Source organism: Dicentrarchus labrax, unplaced genomic scaffold (assembly GCF_905237075.1).
Source record: "Dicentrarchus labrax unplaced genomic scaffold, dlabrax2021, whole genome shotgun sequence".
Lineage (NCBI taxonomy): Eukaryota > Metazoa > Chordata > Actinopteri > Moronidae > Dicentrarchus > Dicentrarchus labrax.
The window spans coordinates 29,955,183-29,971,135 of NW_026136704.1; the positions used below are offsets into that span (position 1 = coordinate 29,955,183).

General features: G+C 39.1%; 1 protein-coding gene across 1 annotated transcript; it reads left to right on the forward strand.

Annotated features, from left to right (window-relative positions):
* Window positions 1-1,082: 1,082 nt before the first annotated feature.
* On the forward strand, window positions 1,083-15,095 carry sae1 (SUMO1 activating enzyme subunit 1). Its single transcript, XM_051398645.1, has 9 exons — window positions 1,083-1,301; window positions 1,835-1,946; window positions 2,380-2,553; window positions 6,222-6,367; window positions 7,380-7,479; window positions 7,983-8,088; window positions 11,669-11,813; window positions 12,894-12,963; window positions 14,786-15,095. Exons 1-9 carry the CDS (start codon window positions 1,201-1,203, stop codon window positions 14,876-14,878), a joined length of 1,047 nt encoding a protein of 348 aa, XP_051254605.1. The 5' UTR covers window positions 1,083-1,200; the 3' UTR covers window positions 14,879-15,095.
* Window positions 15,096-15,953: the final 858 nt, after the last annotated feature.

Sequence of the window (15,953 nt, forward strand, 5' to 3'; positions counted from 1 at the left end):
AGAGGCCCCACAGTGGTGTTTGATATCGGGCCATAATGCAGTCTTATTATTATCTAAGCTTTCATTTACACATAGTAAACCTGGGACTTTAGGGCCATTACATATTATCACTATCAGGACAGTTTGTCACATTGTTATAAGCATTATATTATTAATTAATTCTAATTCATTATATAACTATTCTCACTTTGCTTCTGCACTTAAGATAAGATATTCCTTTATTGATCCTCTGTAGGAGAAAACAGCAGCACAGGGAACTGTTGGGCAAAAAGTACAATAAAGAATCACAGAATAAGAATATTATAAAATATAATAGAAAATATAAGACTATAATTAAAAATATAGCACAATATCTTGAGCAGCAAATAAACTGTACATGTGAAATTTAAAGACAACAGTTTGACTTCAGTGAAAAGTCTTAAATATTGTAGTTACAGTAATGGTTTCATGGCTTGCCGGGGGATGTATTGGAAGATTTACAAGTGAAGCAGATGTGTGAGAGGAGCTGAGACAATATAAAACACACACACATGTATCCTGGAGGCCGCGGCAGTCTCCTGCACTCTCACTAAATGTGCTGCCCAGTCAGGACTCAAGGGAACCCTAGGGGCTAATTTATTATTCATTCATTAATTAATCCACTGCTCATTTAGCAGTCAGTGCTAGATGAATCATGTGGAGGCCCATTCCAGAGTCCGGGCTGTGAATCAGGCTGTGAAATGAGTAATTTCGGATCAGACTGTACTGAGGGAATAATTCACCCAAACTCAGCCTGACGAACAAAAGCTTCACATTGTGTTAAAGTTACATTTCATAAATACATAAATAAATACAAGCGACACATCAACCGGGAACATCGAAGAGATGAAATAAATTAATTTAATTAAAATAAGCAGTTTAAACAAATATAACTTAAAAACGAACACGAGAACAAATTAATGTATTCTATAAAATCCGGGAGAAAGTTGTTGAATAAATACATCGATAAACCCCAAAAAGAAAGTATCCATATATCGATTATATATTAAAACAAATTAAAAATTAAAAAATTAAAAAAAAAACCGTATCTATTGTTTCGTTCCGTTACGTCATCATCCAGCGCCCATTCAGCGGGACCGTCGCGGCGTTTGAAACGTCCACATCTGCAGCGGCTTTAAAACACAGTTTGCGGCGCAGTACCCGAGTCCGGACGGAACCGAGATGATCGATATGATCGAGAAGGAGGACCCGGTCATCAGCGAGGAGGAGGCGGCGCAGTACGACCGACAGATCCGGTTGTGGGGGCTCGATGCCCAGAAGAGGTCGGTTAGCTCTGTTAGCTCGTCGGGCTAATCGGGGCAGCGGGAGGTTTCAGTTGTCGCACTCTTGCTGCGCAGGTGTTTGATTTATCAGGTTTAATCGATTTGTAAACAGCTGGGGGGGTTATTGGGTATTGATTGAGAGGATCGATGCTTTTATAGCTCATGGATGTAAAAACCGGCCGAAAGCATCGAGTGCAGAGGAAGTTACAGTCGAGTTCACAGACAAAATACTTTCTTTAACACACATGTTATATGTTTATTAAGTGAACAAATACACAAAGCCTCAAATCAGAGTTCAATCAAAAGATGGTTTAATCTTAAACTCTGATCCTTTTGTTGTTAAGTCGTTTAAGTTTGGATTACCTGTGAGTTGTCTTAGTGCAAGGTTGTTGTGTTTTTAATGAGACCTGCAGTTCAAATAAAGGTTAATCAGCTGATTGGTCACTTAAACACAATCCATACAACACCAAGATCACTTTCTATAGTGGTTGTAATCACTTAAGTGATCCTTTTCTGCGTTTTGTCTTCAACAGGTTGCGAGGGTCCCGCGTGCTCCTGGTGGGTTTAGGGGGTCTCGGGGCCGAAGTGGCCAAGAACTTAATCCTGGCTGGAGTTAAAGGACTCACTTTACTGGATCATGAACAGGTACACGTCAAAATAAAATGTTTTTCCTGTCCTCATCAGAGCACGCTGTTGCCGACAGAGTGACCCTATAAACTAAACATCTGGGTGATTCATAGCCCGAAAGTATGTTGGATCAGTAGATGGCCTTATGTGGTGAACTTCAGTCCGTCAGTAATATGTGTGTCCACTAGATGGAGCCTGTGACAAAGTAATAGTAAATGTTTTTCACTAAAAAGGAAGCAATATTTTGATAACATTTCAGTAACATATTAATTCTGGCTTCATGTCAGATTTTGAAGTGTAATTTTATTCTATAACGTGCACGTGTTTGTTCTGTGTAACTACATAAATATATTCTTTTAAAGGTGTCCACTGGATACACTAAATCACTCGGTCTGCATGTTGAGTGTGAGAGCACAATCCTCACCCTGCTGTCCATTTGTTTGCCCACCAGGCGTCGGAGGAGTCCTGTCGAGCTCAGTTCCTGGTTCCGGTGACGGCTCGGGGTCAGAATCGAGCCCGGGCCTCTCTGGAGCGAGCGCAGAACCTCAACCCGATGGTGGAGGTCCACGCCGACTCGGACAGAGTCGAAGACAAACCAGATGACTTCTTTCTGCAATTTGACGCAGTGAGTGGAAATGGGAGTTAATTCAACACAGCTGTATTCAAGCTAAAAACAAATAAAAGGGACATTTGAGGTGGAAGCTGATTAATTTGACTTAAACTTAACTTTTCTTGGAATCAGATGTTACAGGAAAGATACAGTCTGAACACTTAAAGCATGAGAGAGATGTTTATTAGTTACCTCTTCGCATTCCTGGGTTTATTCTGTTGTTTGTTTTTCTATTTGGTGTTGATAGACCACATTATGTAACTCGGAGGTCCGGTCCAGATACAGACCGACTGTGACTGTTTGTACAGTAGCATCGTTTCCTCTCTGATACTTCAAACTCATGTGAGCGTCCAGCCTTGTATCACTCAGTCTGACCACTAGATGTCACTTGTGGTCCATATTGTTCAGGTCCTGTGACTGAAACACCTGCTTTAAGTTGAAGTGGGGATGCAGTGAGTGGAGTAGAAACTTCAATGTCCCCGAGGGGCAGTTTGATTTACAGACAGCAGTCCGACACAAATACATACAAACACACACACAGATCCATATTGAGACCACCACGAGAGAGACACAGTGTCATTTGGGGTTGTAGTTTGTATTAAAAAGCAATGGGAACAGAGGACAATCTGTATTTATTTGTGCTAACTTTAGGAGATTAAACCTCCTCCTTGACAGAAACATCTGGAACTCAACATGTAAAGGATATTGAGGGTTATAGTATTTGCCTTTTGAGGAGATCCTCATTTAATACAGGTACTGAAGGTCATTAAAGTTAGCGCCAGTAATCTTACAGCACAGCTTGAGAACTGCAACTTTCAACTGGTTTATGATATAATTATCCCGTTAATTATATAACGAGGACAAGGCCTGAGTTTGCCTTATATGGTCATGCAGGGTTTACAGCAGTGCTCAGTGGGTGGAGAATGGGACTAATTGTACACTCGTCGGTTAGAAAAAGAGGTTTGGTTTGGTTGCAAAGCTTTGCATTCAGGTGATACTGTGTTTAAAAGTCAGACCTGGATTCAAATCATAAACAAATGTGGGCAGCTTAATGAAAGTAGTTTAACTAAATGTCATTTGTGATGGTTCATTTGAGTAAATACAAAGAGAATATAGTCGGACGTTGACATAGTTTGTGAGGGATTGTGTAGATTCTACAGTTCCTGCACTGTTGACCCATTGTGGATGTAAATATCCTTAAACACGGTTAAAGCCACCTTTAAGGATGTCATTATTTTATTTAAAATCCAGTGTGCTAGAGTCAGAAGATAAAAGGTTTTATTGCATCATAACTCAAACTCTGGTTTAAAGACCTTCGTGGACTTTCTGATTCTGACTCAGGTCTGATAGCAAATTAGTAAAATTATTATTTCTATACATATCTGACAGTGTGTGAACCCAGGATGAAGGTTTTGATGTATTTGAACACCATCAGAAGAATAACTTATCCCCCCCTATTGTGTCTGAATTGTCAGCAGTCTTCCTCCCTCTGGGGGTGCTAAGTGAAGGTCAGGAGGAGGGAGAGTACTATGGGAGGAAGATAGAAGTAGGACAGAGTGAAGTGTGGATGGGATTAGATGGATGTTAGTAGGACAGAGGAAGGGTGGATGAGAGGGTTGGAGAAGAGAAGGCGGGACAATTTAAAAAAGCTTCAGATAAAATAGAAAATGGGGAAAACAGAGGGGGGTCTCTTCCTCTCTCCGCTGTAGACCACTCGTCGCTTTCATCTGCTTCCACGGATGTATCTGTGCGTGGCTCAGCGGGGAAGATGGAGGGTGATTAAAGTGGAGCTGTTGGAGTGTGGTCACAGTTTTCATGTGAAAGGCCTAATTACTGAGGGAAGAGTACAATAGAAAAACACACACTGTCCATCTGGGTGCTTCCAGAGTACAGCGGACTCGCTACTGATACTCAGTCACTCTCTTTGTGTGCTTACACTCCGATTTCTTTCATTTTTACTGCAGTTTCATTTTAGTACCTCGCAAGAAGGAACAGAAATCACATAAATATCACGATTTTCTTTATTTTTTACGCATTCAAAGCACCTGAAAACGTTTTTTTTTTTTTAAATCCTCCATTAAATTAAATATTTGTGTTTAAGCAATAATTTAAATAACAGTTAAAAAAATTATTCTTATCAGGATTCACAACACAGACACATCATTAGATTCAGTTATTTATCAAATTTATTTATTTGTGAAATTGTGGTTGGTGAGGGTTTTTAGGGGATTTTTTTTCTTACCCAAATCAAACGGTCTAAAGAGGCACACTCTACAGACTGTAAAGCCCCCTGAGGTAAAATCTGGTTTGTGATGAATACAATTTGACTTTGACGGGTGGATGGAAATACCCGACATCACCTTCTTCCGCTGGTTAATGAGTAAAACTCAAATACAAAGATGTCTCATGTGAAATTAGCAGTATTGTTTATGAATTCATATTAAGATTAAGAAAATTAAAAACATTCTTTTTAAAAGGAGATTCCAGTTTTCCTCCCATCCCTTCTTTGTTTTTCTGACGCTCTAATCACATACTTGCTCTACGTCAAATAAGGCTCAGAAATAATGTTTAGGAAGGAAAAAGATTGAGGTTAATGGCTGAACTTTGTGTGAGAGCTGAAATGAGGATGTTTTACTTGTCAGATAGAATTGGTTTCAGCCTCTATATATGATCCAGATGTCGAGGGTCCTACGCTGCAGTATGTAAACTGTTTACTGTCTGCTTGCTGCTGTGTGGGAGTCAGCGATGCCGGAGATGCAGCATCAGTCTTATCAGTGAGCTGAGGGTGTTTTGGGTGTGCTGGACTGGGTCAGCAGGATAAGGTGGACCCAGCCCACCGGTCAGTGGTTTACAGAAAGACATCGGCCCTCCCTGATGTTACCATGGTACATTGCGTTACTACAGTAGGTGTGCCTCGGATCAGTTTGGCAGCTGACCAGCCACAGTTGCTTTTTTGTTTTTGTTTCCAAGAATTGAGAAGGCTGAAAGTTACTGATGAATTTGTTGTTTTGTTTTTTTAAGGGAACTGCTGCCAGTTTAATACTGCGAGTAAAATATGTCTGTCTGTCCCTGAGGGATTTAATGCAAGACAACAATATCATTTGATGTTTTCTGTTATACTGTCTCGTGTTATATTAATGACATGGAAATGAGCGAATAACAAAACAAAATGGCTCAGGTGGTTATAGGAGGAGAAGGTGTCTAACAGACTAACACAGTGGGAGTTTTATACATTTACATTTTCACAGATAAAAGATGGAGGAAATATATAAATCTTACAGTAAATATGTAAACAGGAAGGGATACATCTCTACACATACTGTGTAGCTGTAAAATAATAATAAAAAAAGCAGCTATGACTCGTTAAAGTGAAAGTTATTTTTCTCTGAGCCAGATACGGTGTTTTAAAACTGCTCTGAACAACATGCTGAATGAGTGCTGAGGAAGAAGGTTGTTTTCTTGAACTTTTATGCCACAGACTCCAGATTCAGATCCTTGAAGTAGCCGTTTATAAAGACTATAAGTGAATGTATTTGTAAAATGATCGATTTATGTAGTAGGTCGGTGTATCTACAGTGTAAAGAGTCAGTTACTGTTGCTCATAAGTTCTTTGGCATTACAGGTGATATTGTAAATTAGCGCTGACCAGCCTCCCATGAATTGTGTTATTTTTTTCCCCTCAGGTGTGTCTGACAGGCTGCTCCAGAGACCTGATGGTGCGGGTCGACCAGCTCTGCTCTCAGCGCAACATCAAGGTCTTCTGTGGGGATGTCTACGGTTACTACGGTTACATGTTCTGCAACCTCGGACAGGAGCACAACTACGTCGAGTAAGTGTGGGCAGCAACTCAAAAGTGTGTTTTTTAGCTTGAATTTTCCTTTTCCATACTTACTTTCTTCACATGTGGGAGCTGCTGTGGGTTAAGTGCCTTTCTTGAGTAGAGCCGGGCGATATTGGCATAAATATAATGATATTTTACCACATGTTAGTCCCATTGGATGGGATTAACGGTACAGGTGGAGGTGGAGAGTAAAGTATTCACTGTGTTTGTTTCAGACAACGTTTTTTTAACCATGAAATTACAGGATGTGGTCTGTGGACAGAGTATCAGTACCTTCCTGCAGCTAACATTAAACTACACATTTGATTCATTTTCTTCTGTTAAGTGATGTTATTATTAAATGGGTTGGGGTTGAAAAATTATCCACATAACAAACTCTGGACATAATTAAAATGAATGAGGAGCTCATGTTCTATATCAATGATCACACAACCTCCTCGGAGAAATGAATCCAGTTTGAATGGGACTTTGGATAACTAATATTATTTTGCCTATGCATATTAACAGTTGTTATAACAGTCATATAAGTGCAGTAAATTATATCACTTTACTTTAACTGAGCCCTAAAGTCAAGAATACTAAAAGACTTTCTTTAAGCAGCATTGTACAATAATTAAATCCAAGAAAGTATCGTGTCCCTGTATCAGATCGTGTCAATATATCTACAGTTCTACAAGTATTGCATATTTTTACTCTGGGCACACCCAACAGTATACAGTAACTAAAAGATATGATTTTGATAAATGCATATGTTTGAATTGATACGCCTTAAGTGGTGTTAAAACGTTTATTTTAATTCTTGAATTTCTGTGTAACAGTTTGACGTGTGAAATCAATTATTATTTATTACTTTTTCTAACATTTCTACTCTTTGCTGTAACTTTTCTACTCTGTTTTTCTAGCCAGTCCACTGCAGCTAAAAGGAATGAAACAGGTGCTTTGTGTGTAATATACATACACAATACTCTAAAACCTTTTTATGAACTTGATATCTTTTCAGGGAGAAACCTAAACTGGTGAAACCGACTGGAAACTCTAACGATGGTCCGGAGGCAAAGAAAGCCAAAGTCGACCCCAACGAGACCACCATGGTGAAAAAGGTAGGTGGATGAAGACCATATTTAATACCTAACAACAGATATAAAGATCCCTCATACATATATAATGTAAAGATGTTTTCTCGAGCCAAGTGGAAGGAACATGAACAGTATGGGTGGTGAACAAAGTGACTTCCTTTTGGTTAGACGTTAACTAAAAATATTAAGATAGGAGAAGTGTAACATACAGAGCGCTGGGGTTCCTTAAGAGAAGTGGAACATATATTTTACACACACACACACACACACACACACACACACACACACACACACACACACACACACACACACCTGTAAATGTGGGAAGATGGTGGAGTGGTGGGCAGTTAGCGACCCTCCGGTTCCCTACAGACTGAGCTGAGAAAGAATTTATGATCACAAATACATTTGAATATACTTAAAATCCATACAAATCCAAATAAATGACTTTCCCTAATCAAATGACCACCAGACAATCCTTTGACAGACCTCCTGCTGACATTTGTTTTTCATCTCCAACCAAACAGACGTCCAGTTTCTGCACTCTGAAGGAGGCTCTGGAGGTTGACTGGACGAGTGAAAAGGCCAAAGCCGGCCTGAAGCGAACACCAGTGGACTACTTTCTGCTTCACGGTACTTAAAGTGTTATTTTATAGAGTAAAACTATAAAGGTTTAAGTGGCAACAGGTTTTAAATGTGAAAATGAGCTTTTCCTCTGTGATTTATGATGCTTTGAGCTCTGGTAACTGCTGATAGGCACTGTTTTATTATTTGCAGTTAAGTGAATATAGTTCATACAGACCAGATTAATCAGTAGTTGCAACACTTGAAAGTTCATTTTTTAGGGTTTTAAAATGTTTTGAAATTAAAGTTTGTCAATTCTCTGCCAAACTTTAATTTGCTTGTTGTTTTCTAGAGGTGAAATTATCTTTGAATTTGACCAAAAATATGACTATTTTCTGCTATAAAATGCTATAAAAGTTTTCTCAAGAATTTTTGTCTTTTTAGACTTTATACAGATTTTGTAAGGGATTTATATTTGATGTGAAACTGCATTCAGGTTTTATGAGAGTGATATTGTCTATATGACACAACTGTCAAATAAATGAGTGGTAGAGTACGCGAGATGTCTACTGACATTTCTGTGTAGGAGGGCAAGATAAACAGAATTTCCATACAGAGAATTGATCAAATATAGCAAAGAATCCTGAAAGCTAAAAAAAAAAGTTTAGAAATGTGAAACTGAAAAATGCGTAGGTACCCTGCAGCGAGACTGAAACACGTACCATGAACATGCAAAATGACTGGTTCTAATATCACTGAACAGGCACGAAAAAACACGTCTGTAAAGTTTGTTAAATGTCTTGAGCGAAGGACAAAGTGATGGATGCCAGGAGATGCTGGCGAGGTTGTAAAATTAAATTAAATATATCGTTACACTCGGTTGCATCTGGATAATCGCGTGTGACCAGATGTTTAGGAACCAGTGACCTAAAGGAACTTTTTTGACCCTTTTAAGTAAATCTACACCTTCCTGTTTTTCATGTTATTTACAGCGCCTGATGACCTTCCCTTTTAAAAAAGTTGTTATTCTGTCACCTGCACCATCCACACACCACATGCTAGTTTCCATCACAGGCTGTCCATGGCCAGTCATGTGCACTGAGCGTAGAATAGAGAACACCCCGACACCTACTCAACATCACAACAAGCATATAAGATCAGGAAATAACCAGAAAATGGCTGCACACTTGTAAATTACGTTAAATGTAGTAAATAAAGAAAATTAAATTACACTTAAGCAGGACGCAAAGGTCATAAATATCATATTTAGATCATATAGAATTTAATTATTATACAAAAAGTACATCTTAATAGAAATGACACTTATTTATTACAACATGTTATAACTTACAAAGATTGTTCAATATTTAAAAAGTTGTTTTCTAATGGGAGTTAGAATAAAAACACTACTATAGATAAATAATCCTTTAAGCAATGACCTGGTATTCAGGCAGCATAAATACAAAAGCAGATATGAAGAGTAATTGGAAAGTCATAACATCTATTGGGCATTTCAGGTTTTTTTGCAGGCTTTAACTCGAATACACAACAATATATTTAATATATAAAGGCAGAGGAAATAAGATGATATATTGGCTTAATGTGCTTTTACTGTAAGAAAACATCAGCTATAGAAACTCATATATTATAATATTATAGTATTGTGTTGATTGTGACACTCACAAGACCACACAAATACATAAAACAGTGTATTCATCAAAAACGCTGCTTTCGTGTGTAAAAAATCTTTAATTATACCTGTAAGTCTTTCACAAAAATGCACATCTGTATAATCATTAACTAAAGCCGACAATAGCCAACATTTTGTTCATCGACATTCATCATCACTGAGTTCGATTTTAGATTCTTTTCATGGTGGAAAAATCTCAGGATGTGACAACGACTGGTTCATAGACGACATCCATCTGAAACAAAACAGTATTACAGATGTTCCCCAGCCAGAGGGAGTCATGTGACAGTGGGTGTCTAGTAAATCTGTTTACTTCTCAGTCGATCATCATTTGCAAGTGTATTTTAATTCTGGGCATCTTCTTACAGGGTTAATTTTGTGCCATCGTGGGCCTCGTCTAATAACCCTCCACTCCGAAACCCACCTACCCACTCTCGCCTCGCACTGTCTGCTGTGTTTCAGGCTAATTTCTGAGTGGAAAAACTGCCTAGCTGTTGTTTTTTTTTTAAATTTTGTGAACGTGAGACAGGACGCAGTGTTATTATTCCTTCGCTGTTTCTATAATTGGAGCTAGCGGTTGTTGTTTTGGCCGACTGATGAGGAAGTGGCTCTTCCTCTGTTACAACTGCTTCCTGTCTGACTAGGAACAGTCGAGTGATCTGAACCGCGGATGTGTGTGTGTGTCTTTGTGTGTGTGTCTTTGTGTGTGTGTGTGTGTGTGTGTGTGTGTGTGTGTGTGTGTGTATATTATTATTATTATTATTATTATTATTAGTATCTGTAATCTATCTAATTCCTCTTTTTTTATTATTATTATTATTGTATTGGCAGCCTGACAAGACGAGTTGACCAGTAAGAGAAAAGATGACGTAACATCTAATATTTCACACATTTGGACAAACAGAAAACATTTCCTGTTTGTTACAGTATTTAAAGTAATACATCTCTGCCCAGTGAACAAACACTCACTCACTGTACAGATGTTGCCTTTAATATATGGAAAAAACATATTGTTTGTTGTATTCGACGTGCAGGTTTTGACGTAAAGGCCATCTCAAATATTTCCCTTCCACTTTAATCCGTGAAGGCTATTGCGTGTCACTACATGTGTAGGTTTAGAGATACTATCATTGTTCCATCCATGTGCACATTATTATATTCTGTTATGAAATTCTGTTTTGATTTCCTCTTTCTGCCGCAGTGTGATGCCTTTTGTGCCAGTCCTTTAACTTTCTACTAACAAAAAGTTTCACTGATAAAGGGCAGAGCTGAGGTGTAAAAATGATTCATCACCACTACACTCGCATGTGTGTGTTTGGTGTGCCACGCTGGTGGAAATGGCCGTGGGAGGATTTTGACTTCCTCGTGGTTTAGGTTAATGGACGAACAGGAAGTATGGGGGCGAGGTGTTGATGTGTGTCTGTGTGGTGCAGAAGTCGGTTGCTGTTCAGAATTTTGCTCATGACCAAATAAAGTGAATGTTTTAGATTTAAAAAAAAAAAAAAAAAATCCGACCTAGAGCCGCCCATTGACACAGGAAAGAGTTTTTTTTTTTCTTTTCACCCTAATATTTCCTTACCGATGTGCAGGTGTATGCAAGCGCCTTTTGCGTGCACAAGTCTGTACGTGCAGGCTCTCAATTTGATGTGGGGAAGGCGTAGGCCAAATCGGATGAAATGGTTGATGGTGCAACCACATACTGATTTATATCCTGTTTCAAAAGGGAGCAGCAGTCAAGATGAGATGTTGTCTTTCCATGAGATGATAATTCGATGTGGAAGTCATTTGAAAGCGTGATGAAATTATAAATGGCAATACTTCAATAGATTATATGGAAAATATTGCTTTAGAAAAATGGTTCAAGCTTGTTTCCAGCTCCTCAACGGTCGTACATTTCCTTCTGTTTATTTTTCTCTCCCGCTTCCTGCTCTCACTCCCTCTTTCTTTTCTGTCTTCCAGTTCTGTTGAAGTTTCGTACAGACAAAGGCCGTGACCCTGACCCACAATCCTTTGCTGAAGACAGCCAGCTGCTGAGACAGATCCGTGATGACGTGCTCGAGGCCTTGGCAGTGAGCGGTGACCTCCTGAGTGATGACTTCACCAGGTAATAAAGTGTCTTCACCTGTCTTCATTTTAAATGGAGGCTCATTTGCAATTCAAGTGAACTATTGCACAGAAAGTTTCTCTTGAAAGCAAAACACTGAAGCTCAAAGATGATCCAGCAACACTTACCCTCCCACACACACATCCACCCCATGATGCCAATTTCCAGTGCTGAAGTTGAGATTCCATTTAAATATAGGTTAAAAAAATCAATTTAACAAGATTAAGTGCAGTTTTTTTAAGTAAACTACGACATCTTTTCACCTGCAAATCACCACAACAACACTTAACAGGCCTTTACTGTTATCGGCCAACCTGACACACCAGAACCATCACAACCATCTGGGACGTTGTTGTTGAAAACTGTTTGGAAAATGACAAACACTTTCAAAAAAATACTTTGCAGGTGATTGGATGAGCCATCTGTCTATTAAAGGTCCAGTGTGTAACATTTAGGAGGATCTATTGGCAGAAATATAATATAATATTCATATGTATGTTTTCATTAGTGTATAAGTGTCTCCTGAATATAGGAATCGTTGTGTTTTTGTTAGTTTAGAATGAGCCGTTATTATCTTCAGACGCCGTACGTCGCCTTCTTGGAGTCCGCCATGTTGAACTGCTACAGTAGTTCAATTTTATTTGTATAGCACCAATTCATAACAGAAGTTATCTCAGGACACTTTTGAAATAGAGCAGGTGTAGACCGAACTCCTTATAACATTTACAGAGACCAAACAGTACCACCATGGCGACGGGGGCAAGGAAAAACTGCTTAATTACTACACTTTCAGCTGCACACTGTGGAGGCCGAAGAGAGGAAGTTTTGGGCAAAAATAACATTACCAAAGTCTGTGGCCTAACCAATGTTACACAGTCTACCTTCATCTGCTGGAGGGGGCGATTGCAGACTGTGATTTACTCAAACATCCGTCCACTGTCAGTGAAAAGGTGTTTAGTTCAACTGTGTCGGCGGCATCGTCAGACAGCATAACACATAAATCAGCTGGCACGCTAAAAGAGCTCCAGATGGAGACTCGGTCAGAGTGGTAACGTGTTTCCTTGTGCTGTTTGTCCTCAGCTACTGCTTCTCTGAGATGTCTCCAGTGTGCGCTGTCGTGGGAGGAGTTCTGGGACAGGAAGTTGTCAAGGTAAGGACGAAAACATTAGGAAACACTCTGTTCATGTTATCGACCGTGATGCATCTTACAATACTCACTCTGCTGTAGTAAATGATGAAGTGTGGCGTGTGTGTGTGTGAGAGAGTCAGTCAGCTGACAGGTGGCCACTCAGCTGGTTTCTGGGTCAGCTTCAGAAAAACGGCAGCGACTCTTCTGTGTGCAGAAGTGATTTCACTGTGACCACAGTGAAACCCAGTGTGACGCTCTGGCAGCAGACTCTCAGAAATATATATGATTTAAACTGTCCTCCAGCTGAACAACATAATAAACACATTGATAATGCAACACAAAGGAACATAATGGGACCACTGGTAGGAAATCTAATGGAAAACATATGACTGAACACTGGTGACACATACAGTATTCCCATAGATTATAGATGGAGTCTCACTGAGATGGGATTGTTATTATCTATATTATTAGAGTTGAGACAAAGCTGTGTAGTGTGGAAGAATGTTTTACAGTTGAGAAATAATAAGTATGAATAAATATATAGATGTATAAATAAATATATGAACATGGGCAGTAAAAACACATCACAAGGTCACTAATGATAATAATAATATGTATATATCTTTATATGTTCGACACACAGACAGCTCAGTGTCGTGTTTATCTCCTCGGGCGAATCAGTACAGTTTTTTTTTTTAATGCCAAAACTGTCTAAGGAAAGATAAATCTTATCAAAGTGATGAAAATCCAGTCACTGATGTACAGATCAATCATCCATTCCTTGGATTCTACGTGGTTTCACTATAAATGTTTGCATTGACAAGCTCTTCAGTAACAAATAATGCGTCTTATTTTACCACAAAATGTGTCTGTTTGAATTTGGTGACTTTGTTTTTGTTTGAATTCTTAAAAAATGACTTTATTATTATTATTATATTAAATTAAATATAATTATTTGAAGAATCCTTAAATTAGGTTTTTAAAAGCCAGCTTGATGTGTAAGTTCATTAATTTCCTCTGATGGGACGGAGTAAGATAAGATAAGATGCTCCTTTATTGATCCCCGTCGGGGAAATTCTTTTATAGTCATTAAGATTCATCCCACAGATAAAAACACTATAATTATTTAATGCACAAAGTCTAACACGCAAATATAGAGAACTTTTCTAAGTGCATGACCTGAATAAGCTTTCACTTACAGCCTCAGTAGATTTCCTTTTTCTTCTGAGTTGTGTGCAAGATAACCTCTGGCTGAGGTAAACGGGAGTTCAGGTCAGGGTAAGAGTGTGTCTGTGTGTGTCTGTGTGTGTCTGTGTGTGTCTGTGTGTGTCTGTGTGTGTCTGTGTGTGTCTGTGTGTGTCTGTGTGGGGGTGCGTGCGTGTCTGTGTGTGTCTGTGTGTGTCTGTGTGTGTCTGTGTGTGTCTGTGTAGGGAGGGACAGTTCAGACTCAGACGGCATTATATTGGCACAAGGCCAAGCTGCAGACTCTATGATGATGATGATGAAACTCGCTGTAACTGGCCGACTGATGTCTCGCCGGGTGAATCTGACTGACTTCACTCACACAGAGAAAATTAAACTCACCTTATGGACTGAACCACCGACAACTGAAGTGTGACAGACATGTTTGTCTGGGTCTGTGTGCTCTTAATAAAATGGAAAACTGGCATTAAAATGGTTCTTTGTGCTCAGACTGGGAAGTACATTGATCTTTCTTGGAGTCACCTTTAAGAATTTCCCCTTTCTGACTGCTTACTTGAACATATATGAACTTAAAGAGGTTTAACTTTTGTATTATTACAGGGTGTTGAGTGTAACTTCCCTGTGTCTTTTCCTTCAGGCTCTCTCCCAAAGAGACCCTCCACACCGGAACTTTTTCTTCTTTGACGGTCGCAAAGGCAACGGCGTCGTCGACTTCTTTGGGCCAAAGTAAACCCGTCACGCCGGCTCGGGAAAGTTTTACACACGCATACAAGCCCAGCAAACTTATGTCTTTTCATTTGTTTGTTCCGTCAGATTATTTATATCAGTAAATTGTTCCAGTAGTCATAAAATGTGTCTGTTGTTTCATATTTGGCATTTGATCTCAAGTTCACTGTGGGATTTCTGTTTTTTACATTTCCTAATAAAACATTGTTTAGTAAAAAGGATTCTGCCTCATTTCTCTGGATTTATTAAACAGAACAATCATGTTGTGTTTTTTTGTTTGTATATCCAATATCTGCCATTTATGCCATAATTATTACGCTGCATTCATGTGCTGCTGGGAACATTTTAATGCATCAGTGTGCTGTTTTCTCTGACAAATCAACCCTGAAAGACAAATATAAGTCAAAATCATCATAGTAAAATACTTAAATACAGTAAAGAAGTTGACACCACAGATCGTTGTGTCTTCATGGTGGATCACAAGGATATCAGCCATGATGTACGGTGGCTTGATTTCAATATAGAAAGTAAATTTAAGAGCAATGCTGGAAATATTTTAATTTAAGTAATAAAGTCAAACATAATCGCAGCTGTAATATAAGAAATCAGTGTGGTGTACTGTATGTCAGTATCTGAAAGGGGAAGACCGCAGATAGACATGTGATGTTCAGTGTATGACTGTATTTGGTAACAACCTCTCACTGCCTGGCATGTGACTCATCAAACCTAACATGGCTGTATGGTGTTTGTGTGTGTGACGGTGCAGCAGCGTAGGAAAGGGCGGGGCAGGTTATTCAAATGAGGCTCAGGACAAACTCAAAGCGTTTCCTATCTTCCTCCCAAATAAGGCAACAACCAAACATAACGGGGGGAAAACCAGCAGTGTGGCCTTGTCTCTGACCTCAGCCCCTGGAAGAAGCATGTGGTTGAACCTGTTTAACCCGCCAGACCTTTAAGACCTGAGCTACAGAGATGGAAAATAAATCACATTTATTTTGATAAAGTTTAACCTCTGACTGCAGCAACAGCAGATACTCAGTGAAGGTGCTGATTCATCCTGCTGTTTACTTTAAAATACA

What these genes read in the sequence shown, in the direction of transcription:
- sae1 (XM_051398645.1), top strand. Translation starts at nt 1,201, where the DNA reads ATGATCGATATGATCGAGAAGGAGGACCCGGTCATCAGCGAGGAGGAG. An exon ending in CTGAGTGATGACTTCACCAG is followed by an intron (nt 11,814 to 12,893) that starts GTAATAAAGTGT and finishes GTTTGTCCTCAG; the next exon opens with CTACTGCTTCTCTGAGATGT. An exon ending in TGGGACAGGAAGTTGTCAAG is followed by an intron (nt 12,964 to 14,785) that starts GTAAGGACGAAA and finishes CTTTTCCTTCAG; the next exon opens with GCTCTCTCCCAAAGAGACCC.